The sequence below is a fragment of the Lissotriton vulgaris genome, chromosome 10, assembly GCF_964263255.1.
Source record: "Lissotriton vulgaris chromosome 10, aLisVul1.2, whole genome shotgun sequence".
Lineage (NCBI taxonomy): Eukaryota > Metazoa > Chordata > Amphibia > Caudata > Salamandridae > Lissotriton > Lissotriton vulgaris.
In genome coordinates this window covers 337,609,560-337,623,525 of record NC_141698.1, presented here as the reverse complement: position 1 = coordinate 337,623,525, position 13,966 = coordinate 337,609,560, and the positions used below count along the sequence as shown (strand labels likewise).

The following is a 13,966-nucleotide window of genomic DNA, read 5'->3' as shown; positions in this document are numbered from 1 at the left end:
GACAATAATATTGGGACCAAAATAAGGAGCAATGGAAGCCCTGCTTCTTGGCAATTATAAATTGGTCTAGGTATGCCGGTTTTAATAGGTTAGATAGGTTTTTAAAGGATTTTATTTTTTGTTTTTAGTTAGAAAGTCAGCACCACTGTATATTTTTGTATGAAATCACTTTTATATATTCTTCGGGAAATCTTTTACAAAAAAATTAAGATAAAGAGAATATAAGTACATTCGATATTATATGGTTTTTATTAACTTAAACAATAAAGATTTTTTCAAGTTTTCACTGACGAGCAATTTAGGAAAGAGTGCATCTTTTGAGTGCTGATGGAATTCTGCTACTTGTCAGTCTATCCTTTTTCAGAATATGAGTAAGGGGAATGATGAGGTAGTCAGTAGCAGCTGGTAGGGGCTGGTGGTAGGGGGAATGGCAAATTAGGGGGGGGGGGGTAGCAAAAAAAATTAAAATTAGAACTTGCCTGCTGGTCGCTGTCACCAGTCGCCGCCTCTCCTGACAGGAGCCAGGAACAGGAAGCACCCAGGCTTCCAGACTCCCCTAGCCAATCGTGATGCTGCTGACAGCAGCGTCGTGATTGTTCTGAGTGCCGTGGGCTGGGCTCAGAAAAGGAGTGGGAGCCTGGGAATGTTCGAACATGCAAAGTGCACATGACTGTTTGGCTGGCCCGAGATGGCCGGCCATATGGTAATGCACACTTTAGGTGCAGCATCAGCAGCTCCTACTCCCTGTGACAAGTGGAGCCCAGCCCCACCCGTCCTAACCTGGCAGCAATTAGAACACTAAAAATAAAATGGTAATAACTTCTGTTATTATTATTTTATTCATTCCATTGCACTGCTTTAAAGCAGTGGGGCGACACTCATTCACCTTAGTGAAGGAGCCACCATGCCAGGTCTGAAACACAACATCGAAATGGTGCAGCAGCCTTGTTCTCAACTTGGCCAAAACAATGGTGTTTAGTAGGATCTTCTTGGGTTCTATTGCGTTGGCCAGTACTCTTTCAACAAACATCAAAGCAAGAGAGTCATTAATATGGCAGTTCAACTCTCTAGCTAAGCTCTAAATGACCCTGTGAATGATATCGGTCAGAATCTTGGAATTGCCATTCCTGATTCTAGATGATGCATGTGGCCTCATCTTTCAATTATTATCATTGAATTGTTAAAAATGGAGTCCCTAATTGTTCACTACTTTGAGCATGTTCTTAGGCAAGTGACTTACAATATCCCCAATACAGTATTTTAGAGCCATCCATTGTTGTAGGTATCCAGCTTAGTGAGCGCTGAAGACTGCAGAGCCCAGAACAAAGCTAAGTGATGGGTAAGATCCTGCTTGAAGCTGTTGCCGCTAAAGTCTGTGTGCAAGCGAAGGTTCATGGATATAAATCCTGGAAAGAATGACTCAGCGTTTTATCTGTCTGAGCTTGATTAATTGATTGTCATTAAATTGGGATAATAGTACCGCCTGTTGTTTACAGCATTTCAAAACTGCAGAAGTATGCGCTATAGGAAAACAAGTCATTATTATTATTAGGAACATGAATAGCCTGGCCCATATGCAGCTTAACTGATGTACTTTTATTGACTCCCAGTTGATATACATATTTTATTAAAATGTTGTCCACCCCATGCCAGGCCGTGGAGATACGTTAGACTGAGACCACCACAAAAACTATGGGGCTGATATAATTTAAGTATTCTCTGCACCCGAAAGCTTCTGGTTGTCAAAAATTAGTGTCTGCAGTGCTTCAGTTTTAAAAATAAGTGCATTTTCTTAACGAAATACACAAAACTACTTATCAATTGTGCTCCGCTTTTTTCTAGTTCCACCGCCCTCCACAGCTGTTTTACTGCTTCTGGGTACCTGGGAATGAAGACCATTTCCGGCTCCCTCGCCTCTCAAAATGGCACCCTGAGGACCTCAGCTCTCAACTTATCAGGTTCAAGGGGGGTAGCAAGCCAAAGCAGAAAGATGGAGCTCTACTCGGACACTACCTCTGATTGAAAGTCATGTTTGCAGGAGATAATTATGAGATGGTATTTCGCATGCCATTACTTGGCATCCTATTACTATGCAGTTATTACTTAGCAATAACGGTTACTACGCAAGTTTTTACTTCGCATACCATTACATTGAAAGTGTGAATGTATGCGAAGTAAAAACTTGCCTAGTAATAAAAATGGTATGCAGAATAACATGTCATATTTAAAAAAAAATTAAACAAAACACTTTAGAAAAGACACTACCCTACACATCTAAAATACTACCAAAACACTAAAACACTACCCTACACTACTGAAACACCACTACACTATCCGAAACCCTAAATCACTACCTCCTGAATCCAACATACACATTCCCTATCTCCGCTCCCTACACTCATTCACAACCCATCACAACCCCCGACACTACACTAAACACTAAAACAGTAAACTACACTACACCAACACTACAACACTACCCTAAACCCTAAAACACTACCCCCAGCACGACCCTGCCCCTAGCCCCAGTCCTGTTCCTACTACCAAACACTACCCTGCACAACCCCCAACACTACCCTAAACCCTAAAACCCTACACTACACTAACCCCACCACACTACCCTAAACCCTAAAACCCTACACTACACTAACCCCACAACCTAAACCCTAAAACACTACCCCCCAGCACGACCCTGTCTCTATCCCCATTACTGTCCCTACTCCCAAACACTACCCTTCACGACCCCCTCCACTACCCTACACCCAAATACACTACTCTGCACAACCCGACACTACCCTAAACCCTAAAACACAACCCTATACTACACTAACCCCACAACACTACCCTAAAACACTACCCCCAGTACGACCCTGCCCCTACCCCCAGTCCTGTCCCTACACTGAAACACTACTCTGCACGACATCCCAACACTACCCTAAACGCTAAAAATGACCCTACACTATACTAACACCACAACACTACCCTAACCCCCATAAAACTACCCCCTGCATGACCCTGACCCTAACCCCAGTCTGTTCCCTACTCCCAAACACTACCCTTCACGACCCCTACACTATCCTACACCCAAATACACTACTCTACACTACACCTACACGAGCGTCCCTACTCCCACATACCACCCTGCATGACACCACCCTAAAACAGTACCCTACACTACACTAACATCAGAACGCTACCCTAAGGGACTAGGGAAGGTTCAGTGCGGGGTCCCCCAAGGTTCCTCTCTCTCACCTCTTCTGTTCAACCTCTACGTTTCTCCCCTTATTTTTTCTTTAGAACAAATGGAGGTCACCGTATATAACTATGCGGATGATCTCCAACTTGTTTTCAACCTCTCTTCATCTTCTGCCTCTATTTCCAATTTCCAGTCTACTATGGTTTTTATCCGGGACTGGATGGATTTCAACCACCTGAAACTCAACCCCGACAAGACCGAGCTGGTGTTGACGGGTGGTTGCTCCAGTCCCTGGTCTTCACTTTTTTGGCCCCCCTCCCTTGGTCTCCCTCCGGTCCCCTCTACCTCGGTCAAAACTTTAGGCATCAAACTCAACTCTCACCTCACCCTTCACTCCCAGGTCAGCTCTGTGGTTTCTTCTTCTTTTCTTTCTCTCCGTACCATCCGCAAGGTCTCTCGATTTTTCACCTTCGAGGCCTTGAAGCTGATCGTCCTTGCGATGGTCATCTCCCGCCTGGATTATGGCAACGCCCTATATGCAGGCATACCTGCATATAGTCTCAGGCGGTTGCAGATGATTCAAAACCAGGCGGCTCGGTTGGTCTTTAACCTTCCCAAATCCTCACATGTCACTCCCCTCCTGAAAACCTTACACTGGCTCCCGGTTCGGGAACGTGTCCAGTTCAAGCTTGCGACCATCACCTACCAGGCTCGACTGGGCACGGCCCCTGCCTTCATTTCCTCGGAGATTGTCCCCTACCTTCCAGCCAGGGAGCTCCGATCCTCTTCCAAATTTCTGTTGACAGTTCCCCGGTTTCGTCGGAAAAAGTGGGGGGGTCAAAATTTGCGACCCTTGCCCCAGCTCTCTGGAATTCATTACCCTTGGAGCTCAGATCCCTTAACTCATATTCCCAGTTTCGTAAGAAACTTAAAGCTTATTTTTTCAGTAAAATCTTCATGTAGTTCCTTTCCCCTGTCCTCCACCCCTTGTTCCTTGTGGAGATCTGCCAGTTACAGCGCCATGAAACCGCTGGTGAAAGAGCGCTATATAAAACTTTTAAAACTCAAACTCAAACTAAATCCTACAACACTACCCCCATCACGATCCTGCCCCTAGCTCCAGTCCTGTCCCTACTCTACACCAGACAAACACAGGTACACTACCCTGCACGACCACCAACACTACTCTACACTACACAAACACAAGTGCACAACCCTACACAAGTACACCTCCTGCACGACCCTACACAGCCCCACTTGCCTCTTATCACCCGTGGTTCAAATCTTCTCCCCCTTCCTGCTTCCTCCGTCGTGGGCTTCCTCCGTCCTCGCCTGCACCCGGAAAAGCAGCAGCAGACCTGGAAAAGCACCAGCAGCAGACCTTCGGAGCAAATGGCCACCGTGACGGCCTTCAAAAGCGGCGCCCGCCACCTACGAATGCATTGTACAAAGCATGTGATGTAACAGCATGCGTACTAAAGGTGACGCATTGTTAAATCGCAAGCGTAATAAAGCTTGCGTAGTAATGGTACGCGAGCAAATGTACACGTACTAATGGATGTTTCCCCAGGAGATCCGATTCTCAGTCAGGTGGCAGGCAGTATGAGTGAGAGGCTAAGGGTGAATGAGCAGCAACAGTGCCACAACCAACATGGGCTTCTTTGGGAATTCACATGGGCATATTATCAAGTCCATTATCGCCGCTTTGGGGGCACTTTCCTGCCACTAAAGTGGAGATAATTTTAACGCTGTTCTTGATAATATGCCCCTATATTTGTTGACACAGGAGTATACAAGCTCTGACCTTTTATGTGGATTGAGGCCAAGGAGCAGAGTGGAACATTGTTTGAGTACATTATGTCTCAGAACGCTGAGGCTTGTTGACTGCATGGAAGGTAAGTCCTCACGATGATAGGGACCTAATATCAAACATCGGTCCACAGTGACGAGACATGTGGCAAAGAGTTCATCAAAGGAACGTATAATGATGCCAGACTGAAGCCAAAATGGTTTTGATGCACTAGTGAAGCCATATTGATGCCTTGTGTCTACGCTCAGTGCATAGTGTTGGGTGGGTATAGTAGTCACCTTAATAGATCTTCTGTGACTGGAGGCAGGTCTGATTTGCTTCTACATGAGGAATGTGGAATATCATGAAGTGCAGTTGTTGTATGAGGTGGGCCTTATCCCATCTCTGAAGAAAAAAAACATGGCTACAAAAGTGGAAAGTCTGGGATGAAAAAGAGAGGCAGGTCAATGGCTTGCTCTGAGTAGTGTGTTTCAGATGGCAATGAAGAACTTAGAAGAGGGCATGTGTGGAAACTTTGGATGTGGTGGGGCAGAGGCTTTTGGAAGGGAGAGGTTTTGGTTACTGCTGGGACGGTTCTCTCACATTTGTTTAAGCATAAGTTGATTCCAGGAGTATTAGACTACACAGGTTGGACAGTTTGCATGAGGGCTATGCAACTTGCAGGAACAAAAACATATAAACAGGATCAATCAATTATGTTGCAATGAAGAACCGAATTATGAGGTACAGTTAACTATATTATACAGCAGGAAAAGACAAATTAAGCAGCACTGTGTGGCACATTCTTCTGTAGTTTTGTTTAAATTCTGACTGAGCAAAGCCTTCAATTTACTAGTATCAGTTTGACACCTGAAAACAGCAATCATCAAGTGAAAGGTGACTAGTTAACCACTGCAAAGGGTCTGCCACTGCGTGGCACTATTTGTGGCACCTGTTTAACTTTAGATCCATTTTCATACTAGACACATATTTTTGTTGACATATGCAAATTTGTAGCAGCTGATGTATAATGTGGCACGTACTGCAAGTACATTACTATTTTTAAAAGGCCACATAAATCCAATGGCCCTGCGTATAGCACTGAGTATCACTGACCAAACAAGATAATAAACCGTTTAATAAAACATAAAACAAGAACCCATGCTGACCATTCAAAGACATAAACAAAAAACAAGGACCAATGTTGACCATTCAAAAATCCAAACAGAAAACAGGAACCCATGCTGACCATTCAAAGACACAAACAGAAAAACAAGGACCCATCCTGACTATTCAAAAATACAAACAGAAAACAAGAACCCATGCTGACCATTCAAGAACACAAACAGAACACAAGAACCTATGCTGACCATTCAAAGGCAGAAACCCTACCTCCTTCTTCCTTGGTCTGTTCTTTCATTGCTAAATTTAAAAAGAACTTAATAGACACGAATTTTGAAATGTTATTGTTGAATATTTTAAATGACATGTGCAGAATGTATGGAACTATGCTGACAGGTAAGTTAAACAGAATATATACGTAGGTAGGGTTAACCGATGTTGGTGACCTGCGCACCTGTACATCATTCCTAGCCAACTCACACTGATTAAAGCGACGAGGTTGGGGAGAGGGGGTATGGGCAGCTGAATTAACACTTAGAAAACAAAGCAAAGTCTGAAAACTTTTCATTCCTGCTTCCCACTTCTGTGTTTTGTTCTCCCAAGTTACAAACAGCTTTCACTGTAGTCCGGCCTGTGTTTGCCATTGGTCAGGTGACCCTAAAATGAAAAAAAAATGATACAACAATATGCCTTTCCTATGGTGGAAGGAGGAGGGGGGCGAGAACTTTCACTTTGGGAGCTGGTGCCATTATATGTGTGTGGTGTTTCTTGAACTTGAAAAGTGAGCAATTTAACTTGAAAAGAGAGAAATCCCCACCTTGAAGAGTCTAAAGCCGGCTTCTGTGCAGTAATGCTTTAATTGGGGGACTTTTCTGAAGGAGGTGGGAGGGAGATGGAGGAGATCAAAAGGAGTGAGAAGAGAAGGCACGAGGGTGAAGTAAAAGAGGGGAGCGGGGAGAAGGAAAGTGCGTGGAGGGAGACACAGCGAGAAAGGGGTGACAGAAAAGATGAGAGACAGATGAGGAAGAGAGAGGAACGGAGGTGGAAGATGAAGAAGGGGGTGCAGCAGGAAGAGAGAGGGAGACAGAGGGGGAAGGGGTGCGTTGAATTAGAGATAGATGGGACAAAGACACGGAAAGGGAAAAGCTGAGCTAGGAGAATAACAGCGGAAGAGAGATGAGGTGGTGAAAAGGAAAACCGTAGGAAGCTAGAAGGAGAGAAAGAACACTGAGATGGGCGTGAGAGAGACATTGGGAAGGAGTGCAAGCGAGAAGTATAAAAGGTGGGAGAGTGATGAGGAAAGAAGATCGATGCAAAAAAGTAAGAGAGACTAAGATATAAAAGACGAGAGGGTGTATTAGTGAGAGATGGAGCGAGAGAAGCGATAAGAGGCAATGAAACGGGTGGAAGGGAGTCTGGAGAGAGATGCGGCAGCTGCTTATCAGAGAGGATGGCGAGCAAGGCAGACACAGTGATGGAGAACCGGAGAGCATGGGAGTGAGGAGTACGGGCGGAGAGGAGGTAGAGAAGTAGAGAGAGACAGAGAGAGAGAGGCAGAGAGGGAGAAGGAAAACGAGAGCGTGGGAGAGAGGAGAGAATTGAGGCGAGGGAGACAGGTGAAAAGGGGGGAAAGGGAGGTAGGCAGAGAGAGAGAGAGAGAGAAGGAGAGAAGGAGAGATGAGAGAAGGAAGGAGAAGAGAAGGGGAGAGAGAGAGAAGAAGTGAAGTGGAGAGAGGGAGCAGCAGAGAAGTGGAGAGAGGGAGAGAGGAGAGAAGGGGGAAGAGAGAGAGAGAGAGAGAGAGAGAGAGAGAGAGAGAGAGAGAGAGAGAGAGAGAGAGAGAGAGAGAGAGAGAGAGAGAGAGAGAGAGAGAGAGAAGAACACACTCCGAGTTAGAAGGGGATGGGAGGGGTGGGGTGCTACAGGAAGACGTCCTCCATGTTCCTTTCATATTAGAGGTGCTTATTGCGCGGGCCAGTTGAAGCTCCATGTCTCTTTCTCACATTGTAAGTTGAAGCACACATCTGACAAACGGATTTCACTTGTGATTTTTGAGAAGTTCCAATCTTTCGATGTAAAGTCACTTTGACCACACTCCGCGCACACCTCACACATGTTCAGAAGAGCCTGCTCTGCCGGTGCACTCGCTGTGCTTGTCCCGTACAAAGCACAGGGCACTGTTTACAGAACGGCGCAAAAAGACGTCCTTGCAGCAATACAACAGTAGAAACCGATGACAGCCGCCTTCAGCAGCCAGGCGGCGAGGAGGCGAGATGCCTCCGACAGAAGAAACATCTTTAGCTTCACGCATTTACTGTTCAATGTACACAGCTTAGCAGCTAAGGAGCTATGTATACTTCTCAGCCAGCTGTATTTCACATGGGCTGTGGAGACGGACGGACGGTAGGTAGGTAGGTAGGTAGGTAGGTAGGTAGGTAGGTAGGTAGGTAGGTAGGTAGGTAGGTAGGTGGGTGGGTGGGTGGGCTGGATGGATGGATGGATGGATGGATGGATGGATGGATGGATGGATGAATGGATGGATGGATGGATGGATGGATGGATGGATGGATGGATGGATGGATGGATAGATAGATGTTCATTCCTTTCTATGTGTACAGCTTTAATTTAGTGCAACCCCTTATTTCAGATGTCATGGGTGGAATTACAAAAATTGCATTTTCAAGAAAAAATTGACATTTAAGACAAATTACCGTTTTAACACGTTATTAAGTAGCAATAAACAGGACCAGGAAAGAGCAAGAAAGCCTCCCTCTTTTAGCCCTGTTCGTGTTGCTGATGAAACCTCCTTCCGATCGAAGGCTTCCTTAACCCCACCCCACCCCCCACCCACCCACACACATGGGGTTTCACAGTTACTAACTTACCTGTTTTTTTTACTGAAATAACTTTTTCACATATTTCTCAAGACCAGGAGTTCTTATGCAGACAATTCGGGATTTAGCTAGAACCTTAAAAACACACATAAAAATGATGAATTGAAAAAGTAAGTAATCATATTTTACACAGGGAGGGTAATAGAAACGAGTGGGAAACGAATAAATGTATAGTCGGACACAGACTCTTTGCAGAGAGCTAAAAGTGTTTCAGCATCCATAATTATACATGCAAGAATATCAATCGAGGGTATATCTAACCAAGAAGCAATCAATTTGAGCCCCCCCCCCCCCCTAAGAAGAAATCGATGGACATATAATAGTCATATCGGCAGAGCTTCTAAGCAGACAGTGGAGTCCAGGCAGGTTGTTATAGTTACCCAAACCACAGGGGTCCCCCTTGTCTATTTAAACCCTTTTAAATCACCCCGGCTCCCACCCACCCACCCCCTCTTCCTTAAAAGAGCATTTTGCCTCTCCCTGCCGCCGCCGCTTGTGGGCCAACCTGCCCTTCCTTAATGCCTATTAAAACCATCTCCTCGCTTGCAAATTGCATGCGGTTCATTGCTGCCTCGCCTGGCCTGATTGACAGAGCAGGCAGGAGCGAGCAGCAGAGGTTTTCTCCCCTGTGGCAATCGGCCTTGATTGGGTCTCTCCCAGCGCGCCTGCAAAGTTTGTGTGTGCGCTGTGCCTGTCTGTGTGTGTGTGTGTGTGTAATTCACCTCCCCTGCGCGCACTTCAGTGCACCGGGCTGGGAGTCGAGTAACCTCTGAGAATTCAAAGAGACGGGAAGACAGAAACAAACTCAAGGAAGAGAAAACCTTACCTGTCTGGGCTCTTGCACTGGCGAATACTTTTTTTTTCTTTTTTACATTTTCAAGACGTCACTTTTACATGTTTTGCTGTTTTAAAAACACTCTTGAGATGGGCTTTTTTGGATGTACGCTGTTTCTGTGTGGGCTGACCCAAGTTCTGACAAGTTACCCAATCTGGTGGTAAGTGGATTTATTTTATAAGCTGTTCTAATTGATTTTGTTTCCCAGGCTGTTTTAGCTGTTGTTTCGCACGTGTTTTTATTGTCTCTGCTGGCCTGTGGCACTTGTTCGATTGTAAGATGCGTACTGCTGTCACTTTCACCGTTTTAAATAACAAACACGTCCCGCTTCCTTCTTTTCTAAGCGCACTGCAGGCTCAACTTTGTCTCGTTACCTGATCCGCCGTGTTTTACTGTAGAAAAGGGATCAGGTGGCTTCTGGCCACTTTGATCCTCCTCCCCAGCATGGGACAAAAGGCAGCGATTGAATTCAAGAGATATTGATAAAGATGACACTCTCGCCCCCGAGGGGTTTTGTTATCTAGTCTGCGGCGCAGTGCAGGAGCCTGCTCGGCAGCGGGACGTGTCTCACGCGGGGGTAAAACACTGAACACTGTTTTAAAACACGCACAGGTCAGCGGGCCGCGGCCGCTGGGTGCCTCCGATCAGCCCCACACCACTAAATACCGCTCACCAGGGACTTGAGGAGATTTATCGGGAGTTTCTTCTGAGATTGGAAGAAAACGCCCGTTTTTAAAAAATAAAGAGAAGGATGGCGCAGTTGTGCACCGCATGCGGATGTAGTGACTATAATCTGCTTCTAGTAGCTGCACGGGAATAGAGCAGGGTATGTTGGGAAGAACCCTAGTCCCTTTTTCCGCCAGGACAGATAATTTGTTTAAAATGAACAGGAAAACAAACGACGGGTGTTTAACGGGTATTTAATGGTGCTCAAAGCGGAGAACAATCTATCTGTGCTCACACTCCACGAATTATTTCTTTTTTTCGTCTTTTCTTTCGTTACTCTTTTTTATTTTCCTTCCTTCTTGCAGTTTCTTTCTTTTCTCCTTTCGTCCCTTATTTGGCAATTGTTGCTGCATGATTGTTTCTAGGGGAGCTCAATGGATTTGCCATAAGGTTTGCTTCTCGTTGTTTTGCATTTACTTACGCGCATGGTTTAAAAAAAAAACAGACAACAACTCACGGAACAGCTCTTTCCGCCTCGATTACCTCAAGCCTAAATCCCTAGCATTCCTTCGCGCACGCCAGAAGGTTCAGATGCATTTTTTTAAGTATTGGTTTTGCCTGAACTGCTTGCATCGATCTATTGTGTGCTCGTTTTCGTGTTGCTGTTTTCCTGTTTGCTTGTTTGTTATTGGTACTCACAGAGGCAAACGTGAACTGATTCCAAAAGATGTCGTTCCCAATATTGTTTGAAGGCTGCATGGGGGAGGCTGGCCACACTCCAGACAGTGGTCCCGACTAGCTGTGAAGTTAATTTCGGTGATGTTTATATATTACATTTCTATGCGGTCACATTAAGTATAATATTCAACTGCGCTGTTTCTCCTTCACAATGACAATACTGCGCGGGACATTGTCTTCTCGAGATATTTAGGCCATGGAAGGCTTCCCAGTGCACATAACCGTGCACAAAGCAACTATACCTTGGCAGATACCCCCGTTAGTATTGTGGGGCCCCTCCAGCGCTCCTTGCAACATATTTAGAAGGCGCCTTCTCTGCGAGGATTATGACTCGTCTGATTTGCTCTAGATGTGCAGGTGGCTACATTCCCAGAAATTGTTATAGGGGGTTCACCTGCAAATGGCTTGTTTAGCAATTGAAGGATGGCGTTGTTTAACAGATGCAATAGTGCAGTTGCTGCCAAGTATAGGAGAGACATGAAAAGTAAAGTGTGTGCGAGGTTACTGGTCTAGAGGATCATCTAGCAATCTTTTCCACTGCCTGATATTCTCCGCGTTTTGCAATATATCTGTCACCTCTGTATCCATCGATCTAGCCATCTATGTAACTTTCGTCTATCGGTTTGTATATCTGTCGTATGGCTTGCATTTCTGTCTAATAACTGTCTACTGCTCCATTTGTCTGTGCCTGCTCGTTCATCTATCCCAACATGTATAACTGTTATCTTTGTCAGTCCTCCTATGAGAGAGAGAGAGAGATAGATAGATAGATAGATAGATAGATAGATAGATAGATAGATAGATAGATAGATAGATAGATAGATAGATAGATAGATAGATAGATAGATAGATAGATAGATAGATAGATGCGGCTGCTTAAGATTGGCAGACAAGGTTGATATGTCCATGTTGTCACACACAGCCTGACCCCGTCTCACCAGCGCTGGCACAGACCGCCGCCCCCTCTGGAGCAGGTTGTGTGAGCCTGCGCTCCCTCGCTCGCTCTGGGGTGTACGGCCCCTTTAAGAGTCAGGTATGCAGCCTTCCCCACAGAGCCGGGAAGCCAGCGGTGTTGGGCTGCGCGAGTAGATACAGAGATAATTGCTGGGGCTGTAAGTGGGTGGCAGGAGCCCCCAGCGCAGAGGGAGCCTCGTCTGTCTAACGAGGGCCGCGCCACCGGGAGGAGATCCCAGAAGGTCCCCGGCGGCGCGCGCTCTGTATCTATATGTTTCTCACACGGAGTATGGCGAAGCTCGCGCCCCCTCACAGCCGAGACTCTGCGTGCATAATGTACATCAAAGCACCCCATCCTGTGCCACACAAGGAGTGCGCAGTTCAACCGATTCCGTTGTTCATTAGAGCACGCAGTGTCGTGTCCCACTCCCAGCCACGACTCCTGGTCTGAGAACACCAAGGAAATCACAGCCCTGCGCGAGCTGCTCGCACCTGCTCAGGGAGAGCCTTAAATTGCTGAGAACGTGCCCCGCGTGCGTGGTTGAGCGTGCTCCAGCAAGGAAACGTGCAACCTTGCAATGTCATACGCTCACGAATGTTCCAGAATCTGATTGCTTAGCCCCGACACCCCCCCCCCCCCACCTCCACCCTAATTACACAGCTGTCCGTTTACTCAAGGTATGCAGAGCAAAATGCTGTTGTGTCCACTTCCCTTGTAACTTTATTTATTTGTGTAAATATGTATTTGTTTATTTGTGTATGTATGAATTACGGAGTTTTTTAAAGCGCTACATGCCACTTTCGATACTTCAAGTTCTTGAATTGTCAATGCCGTTTTATCTGCCACGCATCGAAGAATAATGGTGTACAATGTTGATATTAAATCGAACATATATGTGGACGGTAATTGGTGCCAAGTGTTTAAGACAGGGGCTGTGGGGTGCCCCTGTGGGCTGCTGTACCAGGACGATAATATCTCTCATTGAAGCAACTTATTGAAATAAGTGCACAAAGCCGGTATACTTCATATCGGTTGACACGCAAGCTACCCTTAAAAATATTAAACTTAACAACCATTTGCATTTGCCAACTCCTGTCCTGTTCTATAATATTTAGGGCCACGTGTGTTATTTGCGTATTGTAGCTGTTGAAGCCACAGAAGGTCGCTTTCGACGCTTTGGTTGCCCCAACAGACGTTAGAGTCTGTAAACTAGCAAAATAGGTGCATTTACACTTGCTCGCCCTATTGAGCTGGTACTCAAATTCGTGTTCTTAACTGGAATAACACATTGGGAATTAGGAACAAGTCCTCTCCAACGGAGGCATTCAGTGGGCCCGGCAATGGAGCTGAAAGAGATTCTAAAACCAGAACGTTTATTTCCGAAAGACAATTAAACTCCCTGATTCGATATCCGATATATCATTTTACAAGATTTTTTTTTACAGGTTTGCAGTGTTTAGCTGTAACATGTACCATATTATAGACAAAACAAAGCAGCATCTTTAAAGTACATACAATTCCTGTAAAAGTCCTTTATTTTGGCGGTCACTTATCACTTTTGCTTCGTTTCTTCTTGCACGATGGGGTCCAGTCACTATTTCCTCCTAATCCCCGAGTTTGTGAAAATATCCACTGTTCAGTTGCACTTGTCGGCGCAGTGTTGCTTCGTAGCACTATAAACAACGTATATTGTAGTCATTCAACCCGATCGTTCTAAAGCTGCTGTCCGGCAAATGGGCGAAAATCCTGTTGCAGTTTTAGCAGCAGACGCAT

The 13,966-nt window shown here is 45.6% G+C and overlaps 1 protein-coding gene across 1 annotated transcript in view; it reads left to right on the top strand.

Annotated features, from left to right (window-relative positions):
* The first annotated feature begins 9,627 nt into the window (after positions 1-9,627).
* LOC147685204 (protein Wnt-3a) overlaps positions 9,628-13,966 on the top strand; it is a 292,735-nt gene continuing 288,396 nt past the window's right edge. The window contains exon 1 of the mRNA XM_086941116.1: positions 9,628-9,994. Coding sequence (XP_086797242.1) covers positions 9,894-9,994 — 101 coding nt within the window. The 5' untranslated portion in view covers positions 9,628-9,893. The remainder of the gene's footprint in view (positions 9,995-13,966) is intronic.